The following is a 20314-nucleotide window of genomic DNA, read 5'->3' as shown; positions in this document are numbered from 1 at the left end:
GATCAAAGAGTGATCAAAGAACAGGAGTCACCGACGCTCCTGTGGGGGCGCTGCAGGGTCATTTCGTCAGTTCCTGTGTCTTCAACTTTATGAAACAACCTTGGCTCCTCCACTAATTCAGGGTCGACACCGGTGGCCTGGCCGGGATTCCGCGGTGTTTGTTCCCCGGACACCTGTGCGTCCCAACCGTAGGGTCACCTGTGTCACACACAGTGTGTACGATGAGGCCCCCTGGTCAAAGCAGGTACAAGGAGAGAGGAAATGGGTAATACTGGCCTCCTGTTTGATCTGAGCAAGGAGATTACATTCTGAGTTAGTCAGATATTAGTGTCATGACCTGACCACCTTTTGTGCTGTTTGCAGTAGATAATTAGAACTGGCCACATTCTGCGGACCTCCGGGTCCTCAGGGAACATTTGTTTCACCTCTGGGGACAAGAGGGACCAGAGGGGTCAACAAAGGGTGGGACGATCGGGGATATGACAACATAAATGTGTGCTGGGAGGTGTCCGAGTGTCCGTATAAAGAGAAGAACACCACGCATGAAGGGAGCCACTGTAGCCAACTCTCAAGATAGTGAGTTACGCTGAGGGAACGGAAGGGTCTGCAGAGCAACGTGTGACGTGACGCACCTGTTGAGACAAGGTAAAGATGCTTGTCAAACTTTTCCTTTTATTTTTTTCAATCCAGGGTTGTTGATCTAACGGAGCGTCTACCTGTGCCTGCAGGAGGGATCATCATGCGTGTGCCTGGGCTGCTTTTGCTGCTTGGCCTGCTTCTATGCACAGGAGCTCACCTGTCCAACGGCCAGCACTGGTCCCACGGGTGGTATCCGGGGGGCAAAAGGGAACTGGACCCTTTCAACCCCTCAGAGGTCAGAATGGGACTTTGTTGTTTTTATGCTCATATCAGACCCAGTTTTTTGTGACCTAATAGTGTCTGATTGATATTCGTGCTTCATTTCTCAGATTTCAGAGGAGATTAAACTCTGTGAAGCAGGAGAATGCAGCTACTTGAGGCCCCAGAGGAGGAACGTTCTAAGGAATTTTCTTGTAAGTGATGCAATCATGCAGTGGGTCAGAAGTGACACCAAATGTTTTGAATGGAGGATGAATTCATTATAATTTTTACCCTTGCACTTAACAGCTGGATGCCTTAACCAGAGAGCTCCAGAAAAGGAAATGACATCATTCCATATAACCGTTCCTGGTGATGCTTGTCTTCAATGTGATATGACAGTTTGATTTTGATTGTTGTTTTGTTCTTAAGTATTAGATTTTACAGCGTTGTTAAGCCACTAACTTGAAATTTGGAATTGCAATGTCCCCTAATAAAACATCTGTTTTAATATTAACTTTGCTCATTATTAACACGTGACTGTATTCGCTTCATGCCATGTAAATCAAAGTTTTCATGTACTTATCATTCCTTGATTGATACGGAGAAGAGTTTAAACAAAATAAAGACCGACTGCGCATGCGCGACACAATTGATTCCGAAAGATGGACGATTCCAAAGTCTGCACCCCGCTGCTTGCGGAGTCAGACGCTCAAAAAAACACCAGCAATTCCTCTTACAAGGGTTCTGTCACAGATGCTGACAAAGTAATAATCACTAACACAGATAGCATCAAGGTTGAAGGTGAGTTTTGCCTAGAACACGCAAATAAAACTGTCCAAAGCTACCGGGCCAGCGCTAGGCTGTTAGCTAAGTGGCTAGCCAGCTGTGGAGGACTGGGCTAGTCTTCGGCTACATTCGCGACCTCAGCCGTCATTATCTGTAACATTACCCAGTAAAACTGTTCTGTTTTTTAATTCGAAAATTCGTTGTCCGACAAACCACGCATATAATCCCAGAAACACCCTGAAACGTTGAAGGTGTGGGCGTTTTGGCCAATACCGGATGTGGATGGTGTTTACACGATCAGCTGCTAAACCAAAACAAGATAAAATGGTTTGCTGTTTAAAGTAAAAGTAGAATGCGATCAGGTTTATCCAGGTGACAGCTGACATGCTTGGATGAGATGCGACCAAATATCCATGAAGTGGGGGTAGACCCCCCTGACGCTGGTGTGAGTTTGAATGTCCTCTTAATAGTTTTATACAAGCGTTCTCCAGAGCTTCCATCAGAATAAAGTTGCCCCCAAACGTCTGAGAATACGTAACCCTAAGAAAACCTGATGTGGGTGCTGTGAGAGGGGATTTGGAATACCTTCATAATGTGTTTTTGCATCAGTAAAATGTGTGAGCTGCTGAAGGTATCAGTGATTTGTCCCTTTACTTGTATTTACCTTCAGGTTTTCAAGTCCTAAAATCCACATCTCTGATAAATAGTCATTTTAAAAGTCTGAATATGGTACTTTGTTAAACAACCAGTTTTTCATGAAGGAAATAAAGTCAAATATGTCTTGGGTCACTATTGTTTAATTTGACAGTTTATTTTCAATGTCAAATATTGTCCCATAGATCATGAATTCTTATATGGCTCAAAATAAATATAATTATATTAGTTTAGGGGCCATATTGCTGAGCACTACGCTTAATCTATCATTAGCGACAGCTGTGAATTTTATTTAAGTAAAATATTTAACAAATTTACAGAATAACTTAGTCTTGGAGGGTTTTTTGGGGGGGTTAAACTATTGTGAATAAGAGTTCAAGTAATCACAAAAAGAAAATAAGATGAGCAACAATTACTGATGCTAAATAGGGAAAAAGTGAATTTGTGCAATAAAGCAAATATGTTTTCCTTCATACGATGAATTCTATTGATGAGGAGGCAGCGTAAAACTATTTAAAACCACTTTATCATTCAGATTCTCTTTTTAAACTTTAAACACGGGTATTTAAACACAGCTTTAGAAGTCATTCCGCTGTTTTTACCTTGATGTTCTGACATGGCGTCTAACCGTTGTGTCCGCAGGAGTGAAGCGTGATGAAGACCTCCTGAAGGGCCTCCTCGCTGACGACTACTGCCACGTGTGCGAAGCTGTGCTCCTCTTTGAGTCCCAGCGACTTTCCCATTATGAGGTGTTTGCTCCAACCTTGTAACCGGTGTTATCCTCCAGAGTTGTTATTGAACCAGTCTTTTGCCCAAAACCAGGGTAAAAAACACGCTCAGAGGGTCCGGGTGTACCTGCAGGCCAAGAGAGCTGAAAGGACAAAGCAAGAAGACGCAGGAGCTCAGGTTACTGTTCACGTAAAGGTGCTCACACGTCCTTCAGACAACTCCGTACTTGTTGTAGGTTATTCAGAAGGTGGGACAAGCAGCTTATTTCTTTTGCAGCGGACCATGACAACAGATAAAGACCACTTCTGCAAGCTGTGCAGCATGATGTTCAGTTCCCCCGTGGTGGCAACGTCACACTATGAGGGCAAAGTCCACGCAAGGAACATTCGTAAACAAGGTCTCGAGACCTCGGGTATGAGTTTATGACATGAAAACTGTTGTAAAATCACACTTCACCATTGTATGTGGTTGCGGTTCTAGAGAGGCGCTCAGAAACTTCACCGGCCGAAGATACGGTCAGCAGATCAGCCCAGGAGGGCAGCGCGGAGCTGCCGGACCCACCCGTGTCCACATCGTCTCCCAACACAGAGGTCAACACCAAGGACCCGAACAAGTACTGTTCCCTGTGCGCCGTCTCCTTCAATAACCCCCACATGGCCCTCCAGCACTACAATGGACGCAAACATCAGAGGAACCTGAGCAGGCAGGAGTTGCTGAAGGGAGTCGAAGACCACATCAAACAAGGTAACCCAGGGCAACCAGCAGCCCTCCAGAACTTAGACTTTCCTCCCTTTTCCACCTCTTAAGTAGTTTTCTGTTGCCAACAGCCGGCCTGGTGTGCCAGATATGTAGTGTGCAGTTGAATTCGGTGGAGATGTACCAGGCCCACATGCAAGGAAACAAACACCTGCGCAGGTGAGAACAAATAACCCCACATCTGTCCTACGAAGTTTACAGCAGGAGAGAGTTCTGGTAAACAGCCAGGAGTTCTGTCAGTGAGCTTTCATCTGTTTGTGTCTTGGTAACCAGGCAGAAGAAGGTGGTCGACCTCTGCAACACCCAGCAGGTCTACGAGACGTTTGCAGACGAGCTGTCAGATTACATCCAGATTCAGAAAGCTCAAGGAATAAACCCGAGACCTCCAGCTCTTCCTTCCAAAGACACGCAGCAGGAGGAGGAGAAGGAGAAGAGTGTGGGCGAGGATGTGGACAGCAGGGCAGATAACGTAGAAGTGACCAATTCTGTGCCCAACGTCTCTCGGAAGTATAATTCTCCTCACCTCTCCCTCACTGGCTGTCACAGCCCAGCTGAACGAAGTCCCCCTCCACATCTGGACCGTTCCGGCTCATTCTACAGTTTGGACTACAGCTCAGGTCCCCCGCTGCCTTTCATGAGAAGGAAGCGCAGGAAACCCTCCTCTTCCTCTGCCTCCTCCTCATCCTCTTACAGCAGTGGCGCGAGTGACAGCGAAGACACCAAATACAGAGACAGGAAGAGAAGGGAGAGGACGAAGAGGCCAAGGTGTGAGGAATCTGAGAAGGTAAAAGGCAGGAAGTGGTTTGGCAGGGAAAAACAGAGGGATTCAGAGGAGAGGGGGAGGAAAACAAGGAAAAATCACAGCAGGCAGAGAGGACAGGACAGGAAGTGTCAGGTGGAGGACGCTGAGCCTGTCCCAAGGGAAAGAGAGATGGACAGCCTCAAGTTGGATTATGTGACATCGAATCACAAAGACACCGAACAGGAGGGCGGAGAGATGGACGAGTCCAGCGGACACAAAAACAGGAAGGAGAAGAAGAGAGCGAGGGGGAAAGTGGACACAAGGACAGAGGAGGAGAGACTGTGGGACGTCTCCATCCTGGGCTTTTAACCTGGAAATGGTGTCTTTAGCTCGGCCTTTTAATTGATACATAACAGAGAATTCTTAAGTGCATTTGATTAAAATCGGTGTTCTGCCTCATTTCTTGAAAAGAGTCTGTTAAGAGGCACAAAATGGCTGTTTTCAGACTGGTGCAATAGAAATAAAATGATTTCGCAGCCTTAAAAAAGCCCCCGGAGAGCTCAGACCTCCGCCAAGCAGCTCATTTCCCCATAATATGTGACTTAGATCTGTAGTGTAGGCAGCAGTACTACAAGGTTATATCAAATAGTAGGAATCTGTCTGGAATCCAGAACATCACCAACATTTAATGAGCTTTCTTGGCCCATTATCAACATTGCTGAAAATGTAATTAAAATCCACCCACACTTATGAGTTATTTTGCCAAAATAGAGACAAACACCAAGTGTCAGATAACCAGTGCAGAGGTAATTTGTGTGTGTGTGTGTGGGGGGGGGGGGCTGACTCACCATATTCTGTGAATGTGCCTGAGTCACTTTTACACTTATTTCAGTTTGTCAGTATTTCTTTCCTGTATCAACAAATAAAAGCTTTATTTCTTCTCTGTGGATCCTTAATTCTTGGATCCATTTGCATTTTATCAGACGCTTGCTGCGTTTCGTCAGGCGTCCTCGGCTTCAGGGACCTTCACTAGCAGGGATCACGTCTGACACCGTCCGCCTGTGGTTGGCGCTGTCGAGCTACTGTGATAGCAAAGACAATAAAATATATCAGATATGTTTATTCCAGTAGCGTCAGTGTTATCGAGGGGGTGGTGGAACAAGTTTCCTCACACACTCGCGCATTACAGCACAACCACAAATATATTGGACGTATTAGTCGCCATTTTGTTGTTGACGTGTGTGTATTATGGTTTGCTGAAGTTTGAAACTGTAGAAACTGAAATGCGAGACAGACGCCTCAAAGGTGCTGCATCTCAGCGACGTTCTGCTCTGAAGCCCCCCGAAGATCTCCTGTTTTCAAAGAATCCTGTGGTCTCGTTCTCTGCTGCGCTCCAGGCCTCGAGCCCCCCACATGGAGCCGCTTCCACCCACATCCTCGCTCACATTGAGACCCCCCCTCCACATGGTTGCGTGCCCTAATCTGCCTGAGATTAAACACACCGCAGCAAGGTTGGAGTTGGTTCGGGTAAGTCCAGGTCGTAGGTTGAGGTGCTGGAGGAGCAACCAGACCAGGACCGGCTCGCTTTAAAAATACTTAAATACTAATGTTGCTTCAAAATTGTGTTTTAGAGCCTTTTTGGCTTGACTAGTTGCATCACACAATAAATAGCTGTGTAATGTAGCGTTAAACTGATATTTTTAATTTACAGTCACTTGCAGTCGTTCACTGAAACAAAAGGAAATAAAGCAACTACGCAGCCTGTTTTTGAATGGCAGGTCATGCACCCGTTTGGGTGCAGTGATGCCTGATGCTGCGTATGTAGGCCTGCGCCGCGCTCTGTAGGTCACACACCTGGGAGGAGACCACAGCTCCATCAGCTGCTGCTCTGTCGACCTACAACTGGTTTTAATGGTGCTGCTGGTTTTAAGGTGGCGCTTTTTTTCAGCTGCGTATCTGAGCATGGAGAGCTAAAAAGAACAATAAAAATGACTAAATGATAAATGTCTATTATTAGTTGTATTATTATTATTGCTTCTTCGTGGGCCGTGTTGTCCAGATGTTTAAACCACACGATCGCTGTGTGTTCAGGTCGCCGGTGTTGTCGAGCGTGAGCGGCTGGTGTGTTCTGATTGGGCCTGCGTGTGTCACATCGGGGTGTGACCTCGTCGACTCAAGGCCCTCCGTGCTCAGTCCCTCCCATCATCTGCAGCAGACAGACAGCAGGAAAAGAAAGTATCAGCAGCGTCCGCCAGACACCGTTCATGGCTCGCACAGGCGCCGGCACCACAATGATCCTGCTGACCCTGGCGTGGACCCTGCTGACGGCATCGCAGGCGTCAGGTGAGGGGGTCAAGTTGGCTTTATCGTGGCTAGCCCAGATTATCGTCGGTGTCTTGACTCAGATGGGACGGAGGCGTCAACTGTGTGCTGATGCGTTCTGTCCTGTTTGATCTGTTCTGTCTAAGATGTTTAATGGAGCCTTTTTTTGTCAGTTTGTACTGAAGTTTAAATATTTCTTTCATGTATGATCAAAGAAAAATGTAAACGCTTGTGTTGACTGACAAGTGCCGCTTGATAGTCTGGCGCTGATTTCTCCGAATGTTTGTAAAAAAAGCCCCAAAAGCAGAAAGTGACTGGCCTGAGACCAGCGTGAACGCGTCTAATCCAGATTAAGGGAGAATGCTAGTAAATGACACGAGAACAAATGTGCTCGTTTCCGTTTTCTGGTGGATCGACGAAGGATCAGTAATGTGAATCCACGTTTCGAAAATTTGCTACTTTTGAAACGCTTTTGATCGTATCTCCAAGAAGAGAATCACAATTTTAAGCGATTACAAAAACGGTGAATTCTGATGTTAAATAAAGTCGCCTGATCGGCGTCAAATTACGATTTCTTCATAGTTTGACCACCCAACACGTTTGCCGTTGCTCCATCTTTCCGTCGTACCTTCCTCTGCCTTGGCGCAGCGGTTGATGCCTCTTCGGGCCTCTTCGGAGGCCATCAAAGCATCAAAGCGAATCTCGCCGAATCTTGGCACACATCAATGGCCGGTGCACACTGGAGCTCGAGCTTTCACAGATCCTGAAGGGATCGTCGGACACGTTTCGTGCCGCCGCCGACCCCCGAGGCTCAACATTCGGGTCTCAATGACCTTTTGGAATCATCTCTCTGTTCCCACAGATCCAAACGTCATCCTGTCTCAAGAAATGCTAGCAGCTCTTTACCCCAAGCTCCTCAGCAACGGCACCGTCCCCTGTGACTGCCGGAACGTCCAATGCGACTCCGTCTACTGGTTCCGCACCGTCCTCGCTACCAGCCAAGTGCAGTTCCTGGGTCGGCTGAACAACGCTAACATTCCCACCTACGGGGACGGCGTGAACAAAGCACGGTTCTTATTTAAAAGGAAGACCAAGACGTCGTTTATGTTGAACATCATCAAGGTGACGGAGGAGGACACGGGGATTTACTCGTGCGTCCTGACGGACAGGAAGAACACAGAAGTGTGGAAGTCTGGGATCCTTCTGCTACCGGGAGGTTTGTAGGGAGGCTGAAGCAAGTCGACCTGTTTGATAGGCAGCAGTGTTAAAGAGTTCACGAAACGCTCCGTAGAATGGTTTAAACTCGAGGCGTGAGCCTCCGAATCGCTTTATTCTCATCACAATGCTGCTTCAAAAGTATGAAATACTTTAAAAGCTATCGCGCCTTATCAAATAGTTTTTAGGTTTCTCCCCTTTTCATCACATTTCAAATGCAAATATATATATATATATATATATTTATATAATATATATATATTTTATCCTTCTACAATTGTTAAACTACTTATAATTCAGTATTACCATTGTTGATTCTATTGCATATAAAGGAGAATCATCCCAAACCCTTCGCTGCTGAACACAAGATAAAGCGGCGGAAAATCGGGCAGAAGTGACGAACGCGGAGGAAAATTACAAAACTTCAACCTCTATTTTTCTTTCAATTACAATTTCAGACTTTTAAAGACAAGTCAGAACTCTACCGACCCCTTTTAAAACACGATTTTGTGCGTAGTTTAGACATATAAACTGCCTATTTTGATATCTGAGGGGTAATAGCTAATGCAGCTAAATGATAAATGCTGTATATTTGTAGCGAGAGGTTGTTCCTGGAGATGAGGGTCATTTATGCCATCCTCTCCGTCCTGTTTCTCCCAGTGATCCCACCAACCTTACCTCCAACCACCACAACCAAAGCGCCCATCAAGTCCATCTGTCGCTGCTCATCTCGGGGTAAATGTATATAAATGTATGTAAATGTATAATAAATGTATATATTCAAAGCGGTGTTTACCATCATATCATTCCAGCAAATGGATGCAGCTCCCTGGTTCTGTGGCCTTTGGTGGGAATTTTGGCAGCTTTAGCTTTGACGCTCATCTGCACGCTGTACTACTTCAGCCGTGAGTAGAGGTCCAGTTACCGATCCCTCAGGTTAAATCTGTTAATATTTGATCCGATCCGTTCTCGCTTGCAGGGCTGCCTAAAAAATGTCGACACCGTTTTGTGAAGTAAGTAGAGAAATCAATATTTCCGAATTCTCGAGGTCGTCCTGACGTGTGAAGGGAGTCTTTGTTTTCCGTCCCTTTTAGAAAAAGGCTGCTGACCTAAAGCTTGTCCAGCTGTGTGGTGCAGTGTTAAATTCACGCTAGTCTCCATGGACCCGATTGGCCCCGAAGATCTACGGAACTTGGCTGAGATGATGCAACTCATCAGTAAAGCAAACCCGTTCCATAACGTGTCCTGATGCTCTGACTGGCGCGCTCAGTTCTCAGCTGAGATCTAATTTATTTTCTCATTTGTTGTGTTTTATACGCCACTATGCAGATGACGCCATGTTCTATTCCTCTTTAGTTTTATCGTATTGAGATTTTTTTTATCTTAGCTGAAGCCAGATCAGTTTATTATCCATCTCTCTCTGTTATTTGTTCCATTTTCAAGAAACAAAATGTCTGGTGTGTACATCTGTCAAATAAAATATTTCTTACAAGTCAAAGTTGTGAAACGCTTCTTCTACTATTTTAGCTGTTTTTAGCTGTTAATATTACGCAAGGATGGAAGGAAAAGAGACTATGAGGGCAGAGCTGGATGGGAACAATGCATTTAATCAAGAATAAAGAATAGCAATGACAGCAACAATGATTCCTCAGGACTCGAGTGAGACATGAAAACAATATATCCTGCCTGAAGCTTTTAACGTGCACACGTGCACGGAGACGAGCTCGAGAGGCTTGGGAGTGGGTGGTGTACATCCATCGGCAATATTGTTTTTGGCGGAAGATGAGTAGGTGAGCGGCAAAGTTTGGTTTCTTCTTTTACCTTTGATGCATAGACAAGCTTCAGTTTCTGTAGTTTCTGCCTTCAGCAAATTTATGGTGATTGCAATACACACACACACACACACACACACACACACACATACACAGGAAAGGGTCCCGCACACTCCCTGGGACCCGAACAACCTCCGCCTCAGTTGGTTGCACAGGTGTGTGTATGTGTGTGTGTGTGTGTGTCTGTGTGTGTCTGTGTTGACAGAGGAGAGACAGAGCTGGCAGATGCTGTCGCTCAACTTTAGCTTTGAGCTCCCCGTCGAGAGCCTGACACAAAACAACCACAAAGGCACCGCAGAGCGAACCACAAGTTCTGACAGAAGAGAACATCACAGTTCTGAAGACTTCAGTTAGAAAAGAGCTTTCATGAAAACCTGAAGACAGCAAGGGTACAAATACATTAAGAGAGGTGTGTGTGTGTGTGTGTGTGTGTGTGTGGTGTGTGTGTGTGTGTGTGTGTGTGTGCCTTAAAATGTAAAAATGGTGACCACTGGTGGATTTAATGGAGGCTGGCATCACGTTCTTGCGTTCTGGTCGGGCGTTCTTCAGTCTCCAGCATCCGTCCTGCACGTTGCACCATCGACCAACTGGAGCAGGATTACACGGAGCTGCCGGTTGCACAACGGCAACAGCAGCGACACAGATGCACGTTGACGTGAACACAACCTCCACGTTCACCAAATCAAACCTCATTTTACAGCTTTTACAACAAACATCGCCATCAATGTAAACTTCATATAAACCTTGGTCTCATTCAGGGCAGACGGCTGAATTATACTTTAATAATTAGTGTGTATTCCAAAGAAAATAAACATGTGGACATTAAATAGTGTAAATATAAATACATTACTGTTGTGGTTTTAATAAATGTAGCTAGAAATAGTTATGAAATTATACTAAACTAATTAACAAACTTGATGTGTAAAACTTATTTGTTCTTTAATCAGATAGTTAATTGGTATCAAACGGTTTGAACAATTCATATTTCATGACCTTAACGAGCACATTGGATTCAAAACAACAAAACTAAACAGCATCTGTCAGGATGTGCGAATCCAGATGCAAAAATCTAAACAGGTTTTCAAATAAACACCATAAAACGAGGTCAGACGTGATAAAATGGTGCCGTCAGCTGTGTCGGTGTGCTAGCTCGAGCTTTAGCTGCCTGAAGCTACGGTAAGTAAAGTGGGGTCATTTTAAAGGTCAAGAAAATATCACGATGAGCTGAACAGAAAGGCAGGATAACGTGTATACATGAAAGTTATATTTAGTTATAGTTATATTTAAAAATGTTTCTAGTCTCAACACACTCGTCCACTGAAGCACCATAGAAACACGATCCTGAGAGGAAGTGAAAATGATTAAAGAACACCTGCTGACGTCTCCTCCTGGTCTCTCCTTCTACTTACTCCTCTTGTTGCTCTTCACATTTCTCACCATCATCCATCCCAGAATATTCCTGAAGTTGCTTGCTGGAGACCAGGAGACGTGTTGATGTGTTGTTGCTGCCATTGGCAGGTTTAAGAAACGGCTTTGACTTTGAGTTGCTTGTTTTCTTGGCGTTCCCTGGACACCCACCACACACACACACACACACACACACACACACACACACACACAGATGTCAGTTTCAGGTTGGAGCCCCTTTCTTGTGTGACTAAGACAGGGAAGCCCGAGCAGGTGTGTGTGTGTGTGTGACTCAGACCTGAAACAGCCATGTGGAAAAGTGCACGGTCTAACTGAGACTGGGTCTCCCCTCTGACACCAGCATCAACAGAATCCCCTCTTTAATGAAAACACCAGCCCAGTTTCCTGTCACCAAGAGCAAAGGGTCAAAGGTCGCTTATCAAACCCCCCCCCCCAGAAGCCCGACCGGGCCGAGCGCTTGCATTTGAACGGATCATCAGAACCTCTGTTGATCGGCGCAAACAGAGAAAGGATAAGTGGGTATTTCACCGGGTTGTTTTCCCTCCCACCTGTGGAACACTGAAATCGCCCACTGGGGAATCAAATGTCACCCTCGTTGCCCCTCACCAGATCGTTTCGTTTCCATCAGTGGGGCAGGAAACAGGACGGGTTCGGGGTTGCGCCATCGACCTCGAAGCACGTGAGGGAAGTTTCACTTCCACTGCGCTTGTTCAGTGAACTCAGCACAAAGTTCTCCTGCTGCTGTTTATTTGTTACTAGTTATTTACTAGTTGACGCACCAGAAACACAACGATCCAGTGGATTTGAAGTTTAGGACTTATAAGTTTATTAGAGCCACTTTCAGGCAGCACATCTAATGCAGCCGTCCCACAATGCAACGCTCCTGGCTCTTTCTGTACTCGCCCTGCCGCGGCACCTGCCGTGACATCACAGCTGGGGGCGTGGCCAGCGATGCGGCCCGGAGGCTCAGAGGCGGCAGGTTTCCCAGCTTCTCGTCTACCTGCGCCCCCAGAGTTTAACAACGCGAAACAAGCGAGCCGTCTTGAATTTCCCTGCGTCTTTGACCGGCGTTTTCCTGCAGCGAGGCCTGAAAACAGTCAGCAATCACAGCGTCTCCTCCTTTTCTGGCTCTTTACGCCTTCACTGATGTTTCCACCGATCAGATCTCAGGGTGCAACATTAACTGCTTTTTAAAACACTTCATTGCCCGTAATTTGAACACGTCTTGAGTTGTGAAACGCCGAGTGTAGAGCTTAAAAGAAACCACTCGAGTTGGTCTGTTTCCTGAGAACAATTGCAGTGGGGGGGTGGGTGGGTTGGTGGGTGGGGCCAATTACTTGGTCACCAGTGAAAAAGCTTTTACCATCAACGCCGTTTCTGGTTCTGAGGGTCAAAATGTCAAACTGGAGATCGAAGCGACTCTTGGCAGCCTGGCATCCTTTCCCACCGTGCACTGCTGCGTTTGTGTGTCAGCCTCTGGTTGGCGGGCGCCATGTTTGATGCCCCAGAGGCAGGGGTGCGAGGGGCGGGTGGGCTCCATTTCAGAAAGGCGCAGCAGACCACGACCGTGTTTGCAGGTCTCTGCAACACTTCGCTGCAATCGCCTCATTTGATGCCGCGGCGGAGGAAGGTTGCAGTTGGGGGCGGGGTTTGGAACCACGCCGGGTCGTCTCTGGCAGGCTTCAGATAACTCTGTAAAGAACAATTGGTTGCTTTTGCCATCGGCGAGGAGAAAATGGAGCAAAAGTGGAGGAAGGTTCTGGTGTTTCTGGTGTTTTGTCAGCGTAAGTTTGCGTGGTCTTTAAGGTCGGGCCCGTTTGTTGCCCTTGGTGCCTGTTGAAAACTCTTATCGCTCCTTTCAGAAACAACCCCTGGAGACAATCAGAAGGAAAACGTTGTGAAGGAGGGCGCCCAGGTGGACATTCATTGTCAACCCAGCCAGGCGGCATTCATGACCGTCTGGTTTCGAGTGCGGGACAACTCTTGGATGGAATTCATCGGTTCTTTCAGCAACGGATTGAAGAAGACGGAAAACAACGTCAGCTCGGAGTTCACCCATGGGAAGATCAACAGAGACATCCTGACCCTGAAGTCGTTCCAACGACAAAAGGACAGCGGCCTGTACTGCTGCGCGTCGCTCTATAAGGGTAAAGAACTCCAGTTCGGGCCGGTGACCCAGCTGCGTGGAGGTGAGTTCTCCGACTTTAGTCCGCCAACGCTAAAAGAGGAGCGTCTGAACGGGCCCGGTTCTTCCTCTCCGCAGAAACGGTCGAGCAAAAACCCACGGTCGCTCAAACGACGACGGCGCCGGCGTGCACGTGCGACAGCAGCAAGGCCAGAGGTTAGTGTTTGGGATCAGCCTAGAGAGGAGCGACGCCGCGGCGGCACCGATGGCCACTAAACCCGCTTTCTTCCAGGGGGAATCGGGACCCAGCTCTCCTGCGCGCCGCTGATTCTGGGCCCGCTGGCCGGCGGCTGCGGCCTTCTTCTCCTCCTCCTCATCGTCACCGCTTTGTACTGCAACAGTGAGTGCTGTTCTGGGCTCACGCCAACGTTTTCACCCTCTCCATAACTAAAAATGTGTTTCCTGCTGCAGGAGTAAGAACCCGGAGATGCCCGCACCATTACAAAAGAAAGTAAGACGGTTTTATTTTGCTTTATCTTTTTGGGCTTCAGGAAAATCATTTTATTTGAAATTAGTTTTAATTTTTAAATGATAAATTAAAAACTAATCACATTGTTGCCTAAATTTGTAACCGATTGTCTTTTAATTGTTGTTCTGTAAGGCCAATTATGATCTTAAGGAAATTTTATAGAAAATTTAGTAAATTTCAAATTAAATTTAACTCCAATTGAAGTTTCTTCTCTAATCTTTAAAAATTAAATGCCGTTATTGGTACAAGCTACAATTAGCTGTAACTAGTATTAATATTCTTATTGTTAACAGAAAATGTCTTTAATTTTAATGTCTTCAAATATAACAAATCTGTGGATTTTTACGCTCCGTCTCTCGGTTGCAGACCTCGGGGGAAGCCTCCTGGAAACAAATGACAACCGTCGGAGAAGTTATGTCGAAATGGTGCCGTTTCTACAGTTATTTTCTTTGATCTCAAGTCTGGTTTCATCTCGTTCACGGGTTCACAAATTTACAGCTGAAAAAAAAAAGTAAAATCAAGACTGATGTCGCAATATTTTTAAGTTCAACTAAATCAATGTTGACGCCACTTCAAATGTAAGTAATGTAGTTTGTGCGTAGTTGTGATGCCTATTTTTGTTTACATGAGCCACATTCATGGTTGCTAATATGCATCTATTTAACAACTGAATGAGGCTTTTAAACATTACCTTTAATTACAATAAATGAATTAAAGCCTGTAGATGCAGCTTCATTGCTCTCTGCTTTTTTTGTCTTTTGTTTCTCATTCTTTAATAATAAAATTGAGCAGAAACGGTGAATAAATATTATTCTGCTCCCACTCCGACGCAGCCGTTCTGGTAATGAACTGCACGTGCCTTCGAGTGTCCTATGATTTATTTATTTGTTCCTCCAACTTGCTGATGTTCGTCTGCAAAAATCATTCATCGTACATCAAATTTGACATTAAAACGAGGTGAAGCCGTTTGAAGGAAATTGCTTCAAACTGAGCAGCGTTAAGAAATCGACACATCGAGGATAAAATCTTTTGTCGCACACACACACACACACACACACATTTGGACTTATTCTTTATTCTCCACATCATAAAACCGGCTCTTAATTCTAATTCCCTCACAATGCACAATCACACAGACAGAAAAGAAGTGGAAAAAATATCCAACTTTTTGGGCTTTAGAGTGAAAAGGACTCTGGAGGAGGAGTAAAATACAGTGTTTCGGTAGATAGAGCATTAATCTTTCTTTACAGTATACAACGAGTTTACAAAGCTGCACCTCTGGTACCAGCAGTATTTTTCCCCTACACAGCTAAATCCAAACAGCCCTTTGAAAGCAAAAGGCACGTGAAGGGAGCTCTGGAATTAAGAAGCGAACCAGGACGGGTCGTCCATAACAGAAGCAAACTAAGCTGTAGTGTCTTTATGAGCTTGTCACTTTACAACACCATTGCACAAACATTCCCTTAAACACCCCCCCCCCCCTCCCGGGTGCTGCTCTGAGATCAGTCTGAGGCAGCGTCCGCTGCACGGTGCGGCACTCCTGGGGAGCGCTGAGCAGAGCTGATGCAGGTGCGCCGAGCACCCCCCCCCCCCAGTCTCTGTCCTGTCACATCAGAGTCTTTGTCATGACAGAAACCAAAACAGAATCTCATCAAGTACACGGGAAACCAAGCAATAAAAAGTTGCTTTGCACAACCTGAAACTGACATCTGTGTGTGTGTGTGTGTGTGTGTGTGTGTGTGTGTGTGTGTGTGTGTGTACGTCTTGGTTCATCTTTCATCCAGTCCACGTCCTTGACAATTTAGAAAAATAGATTTATCCACAAAGCAGCTCCCAAAGCCGACGTCTCCGCCGCACCTGCAACACACATTCAGCAGTGAGTGAAAACGGTTTTTGCGCCATCGTGGCGGCCGCTGCCTGTTGCTATTTAAAAAAAAAAAAAACAGGAATTGAACCTTTCCAAGGCGTCTAGCTCTTCCTGCCCTTGCTCGTCGATGTCGCAACGACGTCTGAGCCCGTTTTAGCCGATGGCAGGGTGGCAGCTGGCGGTTCCTCTGGCTGCTGCTTCTGAAATCACAAAGAGGAACATTTACAAAGATACCGAGGCAAAAAGGAGGTCTGCATGCAAAGGCTGGGAGCGTTTGCTGAAGCAGGGGCAGCAGAGGGCACAACATGCAGCTGTGCAGGCGTCACCAGCGCATACGCTCGCTTGACGCTCCGCTAACAGATTTATTAACAGTTCCATTTTGGAGTGATGCAGCTCTTCATGCAGCCTGCTGTTCTTACTTTAGACCTGGACTTTGACTTGCTCTTGCCCTGGAACAGAAGTCTCGGTTAAGCTGTTGCTTCCTGAGGAGTTTGCTGCCAATATTAGGTACACTTCACAGAACAACCCCCAGGGGGGGCCCTGGAGCTAACGTCGGCACTGAAAGGCTGATGAAGGACAGCACGCTGCCTCTTCATGAGTTCACTTTCTGCAGATTTAAACCTTTAAAGTGTGTTTCGTACAAAGACACACTGTTACTCTAATGAAATGATGCTTCTTCAGAGCTTCTTACCTTTGGTTTGTCTGTGTTTGATTTGCTCTCCAGGGAGCCTGGGAGCAGAGTGTCAGACAGGGTTTGCAGGACAGGTCCGGCCATTGGCTGGGACAGAGTGAAACACACCATCGTTGGCACTTTCAAATCTGATCATATTCTTTATGTCTTTTGTGTCTCGGATGAAACTCTGATTCAGGGAAAGTCAACAAATACACAGGGGAAAGAGCTGCTGTTGGGTCTGCGCTACCTTCTGGGGTTCTGATTCCGGCGCAGCAGCTTCCAGCTTGGATGCGGCTCCTGCGGATGCAGCAGGTGGGGGGTCTGCTGGAGCGAGGGTGAAGTCACTGGACAGCAGATCCAAGGCTGTTTTCTCATCCATAGTCTGTGACACAAAGGTGTGGACATCAGCCTGTTGCGTTCAACGTCCTCCGTCGTGTTTGTCTCAGTGCGTTTTTACCTTCTTTGGTGGACCTGCTTTTTTCTTCTCTTCTTCCATTTTCTTTAAAAACCAAATTGGAACATGAGACAAATTAAAACGGGCAGTGAAATCTGAACGGACTCACATCGCTGGAACATTAAAAGGTCGGCCACCTTCCGATCCTCCTCTGTGGGCCGGTACTCTGGCGGTAGGCTGTCGTCTCTCTCCCCCATCTTAATCAGCCTCTCTTCTACCACCTTTTTTTCCTGCAAACACCCGACAAATCAGAACTCCCACACGGAATGAAGCGGCGCTCCCCTCTCCCATACGGTCTACCTTTACAACATCCTTGAGGGGGGTGGGGACAGGCTGAGGTACTGGTTTGATGTCCTTTAAGGTGTCTGACAGAGCGTCCAGAGCACCCAGAGGGTCCACGGCGCCACCTGCACCCGCTGCCAGCTGAATACACAGGAAACATCAACTACAGTGATGAAAAGAGGATAAAATGCACAAAAAAGAGAGCTTGCATGATTTTTACTGTACCTGTGGGGTGGTTTCCATGGGAACACACGCAGATTTCACTGCTGGGGCAGCAGCAGAGGTGACGAAGTCATCTGCCAAAGCATCCAGGGCGAAGTCAGGAGAGGGCTGAGGGAGAGACAAAGCACCTGTTAGAACTGCCCAGAACTCAGAATCTCATTGTCTCGGAGAGAGTACCTGTGCAGGAGGCGCTGAGGGGGCGGGGACAGTTGCGGCGGGGACGGTGGTCGAAGGGGCGGAGACAGCTGATGAGGGGGTGGGGACTGGAGCCTGAACCGCAGGAGCCGCTGAGGAGGACATGAAGCCTCCTGCCAAAATGTCCAGAGCTTCTCCAGAGCTCATGCTGGGCTGCAGGACGAGGAGACATGATCAGGAATGGGGGACACACACGGAGGGACAGTGTGACGGGGATTTAGAGACAGTGAGTTTTCACCTCAGGTTTAGGAGCAGGATGTTTTTTCAGCTCTTCCTTATCGAACCTGTAGTCAGGAGGAAGAGTGTCGTCCCTCTCTCCCACGCGCACGCCCTTCTCCTTCTTCAGTTTGTCCTCCTGTGAAAAGAAAAGTGGAAAAAAGTGGTTAAATAAGCATAATAAATCCATTAACCCTAAATCCATAAAGCCCAACGATTGGGTCATTAAAAATCTCCTTTTTGACTACAGGTCAACTAAAGAACCTCTAATAAAACCTGATTTTGACATCTTGAGGCGTCTCATCTGACAGAATTCCAAATGATACCAAGCAAACACCATGACAAGCAAGTGGAGGTGATCTGTGTGCGACACGTTTCTCATACCGACACCAAATCCTCAGCTTTGAGTTTAGGGGGTTCGGGCTTTGGTGTGTCATCAACCAGCGTGTCACTGAGAGCGCTGAGAGCATCAAAAGGGATGGACTTGGCCTGAGGAGAGAACAGGAGGAATTAAAGGTTGTTAAAACACAGAAATAAAAAGAGAAGTGATGAAGAGATGATGACAGGGGGACGGGTAGATGTTGATGGACAAGTTCAAGAGGGACAACGTGTTTCAGTAAACTCACAAACACGCACGCTCACCTCTGGTCTAGTCTGTGTGGGTGGAGGGGCGGATGCATGGACCCGAGGAGCTTTTGCTGGAGCAGCAAAACCTGCACTCAGAGTGTCCAAAGCTGATAAATCCTCAACCATGACCTGAAAAACAGAGACTTTTATAAACTACACTTGTCCTTTTAGTGCACAAAACCAATTTAGAATGCAGAAAACATCCATATAAAAAATACACTGGATATATTGTGATTATTTAAAGGCAATCGAGCAATAAAAGATCTTAAAACATTTGAAGACCTGTTGCTACACTGACCTAAATAAATATCACAAAAGAATATGAGATATTTTAGATGTAAAACATTTATTAGAAAAAAATATCAGTATAGTAACAGTAAAAGATAACAGTATATGTGGGTGCAACATGGAGTACCTCTACAGTGGGGGTGGGGTGGGTGCGGACAGGAGCCTGAACCACGGGAGCTGCTGAGGAGGACATGAAGCCTCCTGACAAAATGTCCAGAGCTTCTCCAGAGCTCATGCTGGGCTGCAGGACGAGGAGACATGATCAGGAATGGGGGACACACACGGAGGGACAGTGTGACGGGGATTTAGAGACAGTGAGTTTTCACCTCAGGTTTAGGAGCAGGACGTTTTTTCAGCTCTTCCTTATCGAACCTGTAGTCAGGAGGAAGAGTGTCGTCCCTCTCTCCCACACGCACGCCCTTCTCCTTCTTCAGTTTGTCCTCCTGTGTCAACAGTTTGTGGACACAGACTCAGTCAACAAACATCCTCCAGAGTTTTGGCTTCTTTCAGCGACATGTGACCTGTTAGTTCATACCGAGACAATGTCTTCCGGTCGGACTTCAGGGGACTCGGGCTTTGGCACGTCCTCTGGCAACGTGTCACAGAGAGCACTGAGAGCGTCCAGAGACATGGAGGCGTCCTGCGGGGGAGACAGAGGTTGAGCATCTACAGTACCAGGATGTGTAACCTGGTAAATCAGGTTTGTGAGAAGAACACAAACTCACCTGACCAGTCTTGTCTTTTTTGTCTTTTTTATCAGCTGCAGGCGGGACAGCAGAGGATTCAACTTTCTGTAGACAGAAAGAAAACAGAAAAGTCCTCAGCCAACAAATGACAGAGGACAACAGGCAGGACTCACATTTAAATGACGCCGCTGTAGCATTTATGGCTCTAATCAAGCGTTTTATTGGACTTTACGTCTCCTGATAAAAGCTGCCTGTTTATTTTGGGATCTGCAGATGGTTTTCACGCCACACTGATGAGTCCTGTCAATTTTTGCTTTTTATATTTAATAAATAGTCACCTGCTGGAGCGGGGCGCACAAGTGGATTCAATTTACTAAAGAGCAGGACTAAACATATTAAAGCTCGTTGCATCTGGACCATCTTGAACGCAGCAGTTCTGCAAAAGGCCTTTTCATAAAAACAGCCGATGGGCTGTTGAGCATCAGGAGGTTAACGTCAACTAAACAATAATCAGCTTCCACTGAACTGAACCCCGCACACGTGGCTGCGTCTGTCCAGAAAGATGTGAGACTGAAACAGATTCTGAGGTGATCAACGGGTCAAAGGTTAAAGGTTTAGCTCTGATCAGAGAAGCTGGCAGCTATAGAGGCAGGGGCCTGTTGTACCTTAGCAGTGCAGGCACTCAGCGCCCCCTCCAGGGAGAAGTCATCAGAGGCCTCCATGGTTGGGAAGGGAGCAGGAGGACACACAGCTATATATGGGCCTTCAGGAGATTTCTGTGAGGACATTAAGTAGATCATTTAACGATGGTTCATGCTGGGGAATTATAAAATATCCAGAGAGTAC

At 46.5% G+C, this 20314-nt stretch overlaps 5 protein-coding genes across 54 annotated transcripts in view; 4 read left to right on the top strand and 1 right to left on the bottom strand.

The window, feature by feature from the left end:
• The first annotated feature begins 489 nt into the window (after nt 1-489).
• Nucleotides 490-1354, top strand: gnrh2 (gonadotropin-releasing hormone 2). Of its 2 annotated transcripts, none has more exons than XM_057030123.1 (4): nt 490-645; nt 729-874; nt 969-1052; nt 1147-1354. In XM_057030123.1, exons 2-4 carry the CDS (start codon nt 740-742, stop codon nt 1183-1185), a joined length of 258 nt encoding a protein of 85 aa, XP_056886103.1. In that variant the 5' UTR covers nt 490-645; nt 729-739; the 3' UTR covers nt 1186-1354. The 2 variants fall into 2 exon arrangements, with proteins under 2 accessions (XP_056886103.1, XP_056886104.1); XM_057030124.1 differs by having other exon boundaries at nt 529-576; nt 691-874.
• Nucleotides 1355-1392: 38 nt separating this feature from the next.
• On the top strand, nt 1393-5450 carry zmat1 (zinc finger matrin-type 1). Of its 4 annotated transcripts, none has more exons than XM_057030111.1 (7): nt 1393-1641; nt 2923-3029; nt 3103-3186; nt 3286-3406; nt 3490-3753; nt 3837-3924; nt 4039-5450. In XM_057030111.1, exons 1-7 carry the CDS (start codon nt 1503-1505, stop codon nt 4874-4876), a joined length of 1641 nt encoding a protein of 546 aa, XP_056886091.1. In that variant the 5' UTR covers nt 1393-1502; the 3' UTR covers nt 4877-5450. The 4 variants fall into 4 exon arrangements, with proteins under 4 accessions (XP_056886091.1, XP_056886090.1, XP_056886089.1 ...); XM_057030110.1 differs by having other exon boundaries at nt 3286-3421; XM_057030109.1 differs by having other exon boundaries at nt 3103-3204.
• A 1240-nt stretch (nt 5451-6690) lies between these two features.
• cd8b (cd8 beta) lies at nt 6691-9542 on the top strand. The gene is made up of 6 exons (XM_057030119.1): nt 6691-6850; nt 7692-8045; nt 8705-8779; nt 8857-8949; nt 9024-9057; nt 9139-9542. The coding sequence occupies exons 1-6, from the start codon at nt 6772-6774 to the stop codon at nt 9155-9157; spliced, it is 654 nt and encodes a 217-aa protein (XP_056886099.1). The 5' UTR covers nt 6691-6771; the 3' UTR covers nt 9158-9542.
• Nucleotides 9543-12838: 3296 nt separating this feature from the next.
• cd8a (CD8a molecule) lies at nt 12839-14681 on the top strand. The gene is made up of 6 exons (XM_057030120.1): nt 12839-13088; nt 13167-13493; nt 13568-13645; nt 13722-13829; nt 13901-13940; nt 14325-14681. Exons 1-6 carry the CDS (start codon nt 13040-13042, stop codon nt 14353-14355), a joined length of 633 nt encoding a protein of 210 aa, XP_056886100.1. The 5' UTR covers nt 12839-13039; the 3' UTR covers nt 14356-14681.
• A 336-nt stretch (nt 14682-15017) lies between these two features.
• Nucleotides 15018-20314, bottom strand: part of cast (calpastatin) — a 71302-nt gene continuing 66005 nt past the window's right edge. For 44 of the 46 annotated variants that reach the window (XM_057030067.1, XM_057030056.1, XM_057030082.1 and 41 more), the window contains 18 exons: nt 20134-20244; nt 19508-19573; nt 19318-19422; nt 19109-19225; nt 18910-19023; nt 18510-18623; nt 18252-18356; nt 17890-18006; nt 17634-17804; nt 17460-17564; nt 17253-17375; nt 17090-17182; nt 16956-16997; nt 16746-16880; nt 16517-16603; nt 16245-16274; nt 15914-16025; nt 15018-15815 (listed from right to left, as the gene is read on the bottom strand). In XM_057030067.1, coding sequence (XP_056886047.1) covers nt 15927-16025; nt 16245-16274; nt 16517-16603; nt 16746-16880; nt 16956-16997; nt 17090-17182; nt 17253-17375; nt 17460-17564; nt 17634-17804; nt 17890-18006; nt 18252-18356; nt 18510-18623; nt 18910-19023; nt 19109-19225; nt 19318-19422; nt 19508-19573; nt 20134-20244 — 1734 coding nt within the window. In that variant the 3' untranslated portion in view covers nt 15018-15815; nt 15914-15926. The remainder of the gene's footprint in view (nt 15816-15913; nt 16026-16244; nt 16275-16516; nt 16604-16745; nt 16881-16955; nt 16998-17089; nt 17183-17252; nt 17376-17459; nt 17565-17633; nt 17805-17889; nt 18007-18251; nt 18357-18509; nt 18624-18909; nt 19024-19108; nt 19226-19317; nt 19423-19507; nt 19574-20133; nt 20245-20314) is intronic. The other 2 variants (XM_057030057.1, XM_057030100.1) reach the window with 2 other exon arrangements.

The sequence above is a fragment of the Takifugu flavidus genome, chromosome 4 (genome assembly GCF_003711565.1).
Source record: "Takifugu flavidus isolate HTHZ2018 chromosome 4, ASM371156v2, whole genome shotgun sequence".
In the NCBI taxonomy this organism is placed as follows: Eukaryota; Metazoa; Chordata; class Actinopteri; order Tetraodontiformes; family Tetraodontidae; genus Takifugu; species Takifugu flavidus.
Note: the sequence above shows the minus strand (reverse complement) of the source record. Positions and strands in the feature narration are given on the sequence as shown.

Bases quoted from the DNA above. Each gene is read 5' to 3' on its own strand.
- gnrh2 (XM_057030123.1), top strand. From the start codon at position 740: ATGCGTGTGCCTGGGCTGCTTTTGCTGCTTGGCCTGCTTCTATGCACA. The intron at 875-968 runs GTCAGAATGGGA...TTCATTTCTCAG, and splicing joins ACCCTTTCAACCCCTCAGAG to ATTTCAGAGGAGATTAAACT. The intron at 1,053-1,146 runs GTAAGTGATGCA...TGCACTTAACAG, and splicing joins ACGTTCTAAGGAATTTTCTT to CTGGATGCCTTAACCAGAGA.
- zmat1 (XM_057030108.1), top strand. From the start codon at position 1,503: ATGGACGATTCCAAAGTCTGCACCCCGCTGCTTGCGGAGTCAGACGCT. The intron at 1,642-2,922 runs GTGAGTTTTGCC...TTGTGTCCGCAG, and splicing joins AGATAGCATCAAGGTTGAAG to GAGTGAAGCGTGATGAAGAC. The intron at 3,205-3,285 runs GTGCTCACACGT...TTTCTTTTGCAG, and splicing joins AGGTTACTGTTCACGTAAAG to CGGACCATGACAACAGATAA.
- cd8b (XM_057030119.1), top strand. From the start codon at position 6,772: ATGGCTCGCACAGGCGCCGGCACCACAATGATCCTGCTGACCCTGGCG. The intron at 8,046-8,704 runs GTTTGTAGGGAG...TGTTTCTCCCAG, and splicing joins GATCCTTCTGCTACCGGGAG to TGATCCCACCAACCTTACCT. The intron at 8,780-8,856 runs GTAAATGTATAT...ATATCATTCCAG, and splicing joins CTGTCGCTGCTCATCTCGGG to CAAATGGATGCAGCTCCCTG.
- cd8a (XM_057030120.1), top strand. From the start codon at position 13,040: ATGGAGCAAAAGTGGAGGAAGGTTCTGGTGTTTCTGGTGTTTTGTCAG. The intron at 13,089-13,166 runs GTAAGTTTGCGT...CGCTCCTTTCAG, and splicing joins GTTTCTGGTGTTTTGTCAGC to AAACAACCCCTGGAGACAAT. The intron at 13,830-13,900 runs GTGAGTGCTGTT...TTCCTGCTGCAG, and splicing joins CACCGCTTTGTACTGCAACA to GAGTAAGAACCCGGAGATGC.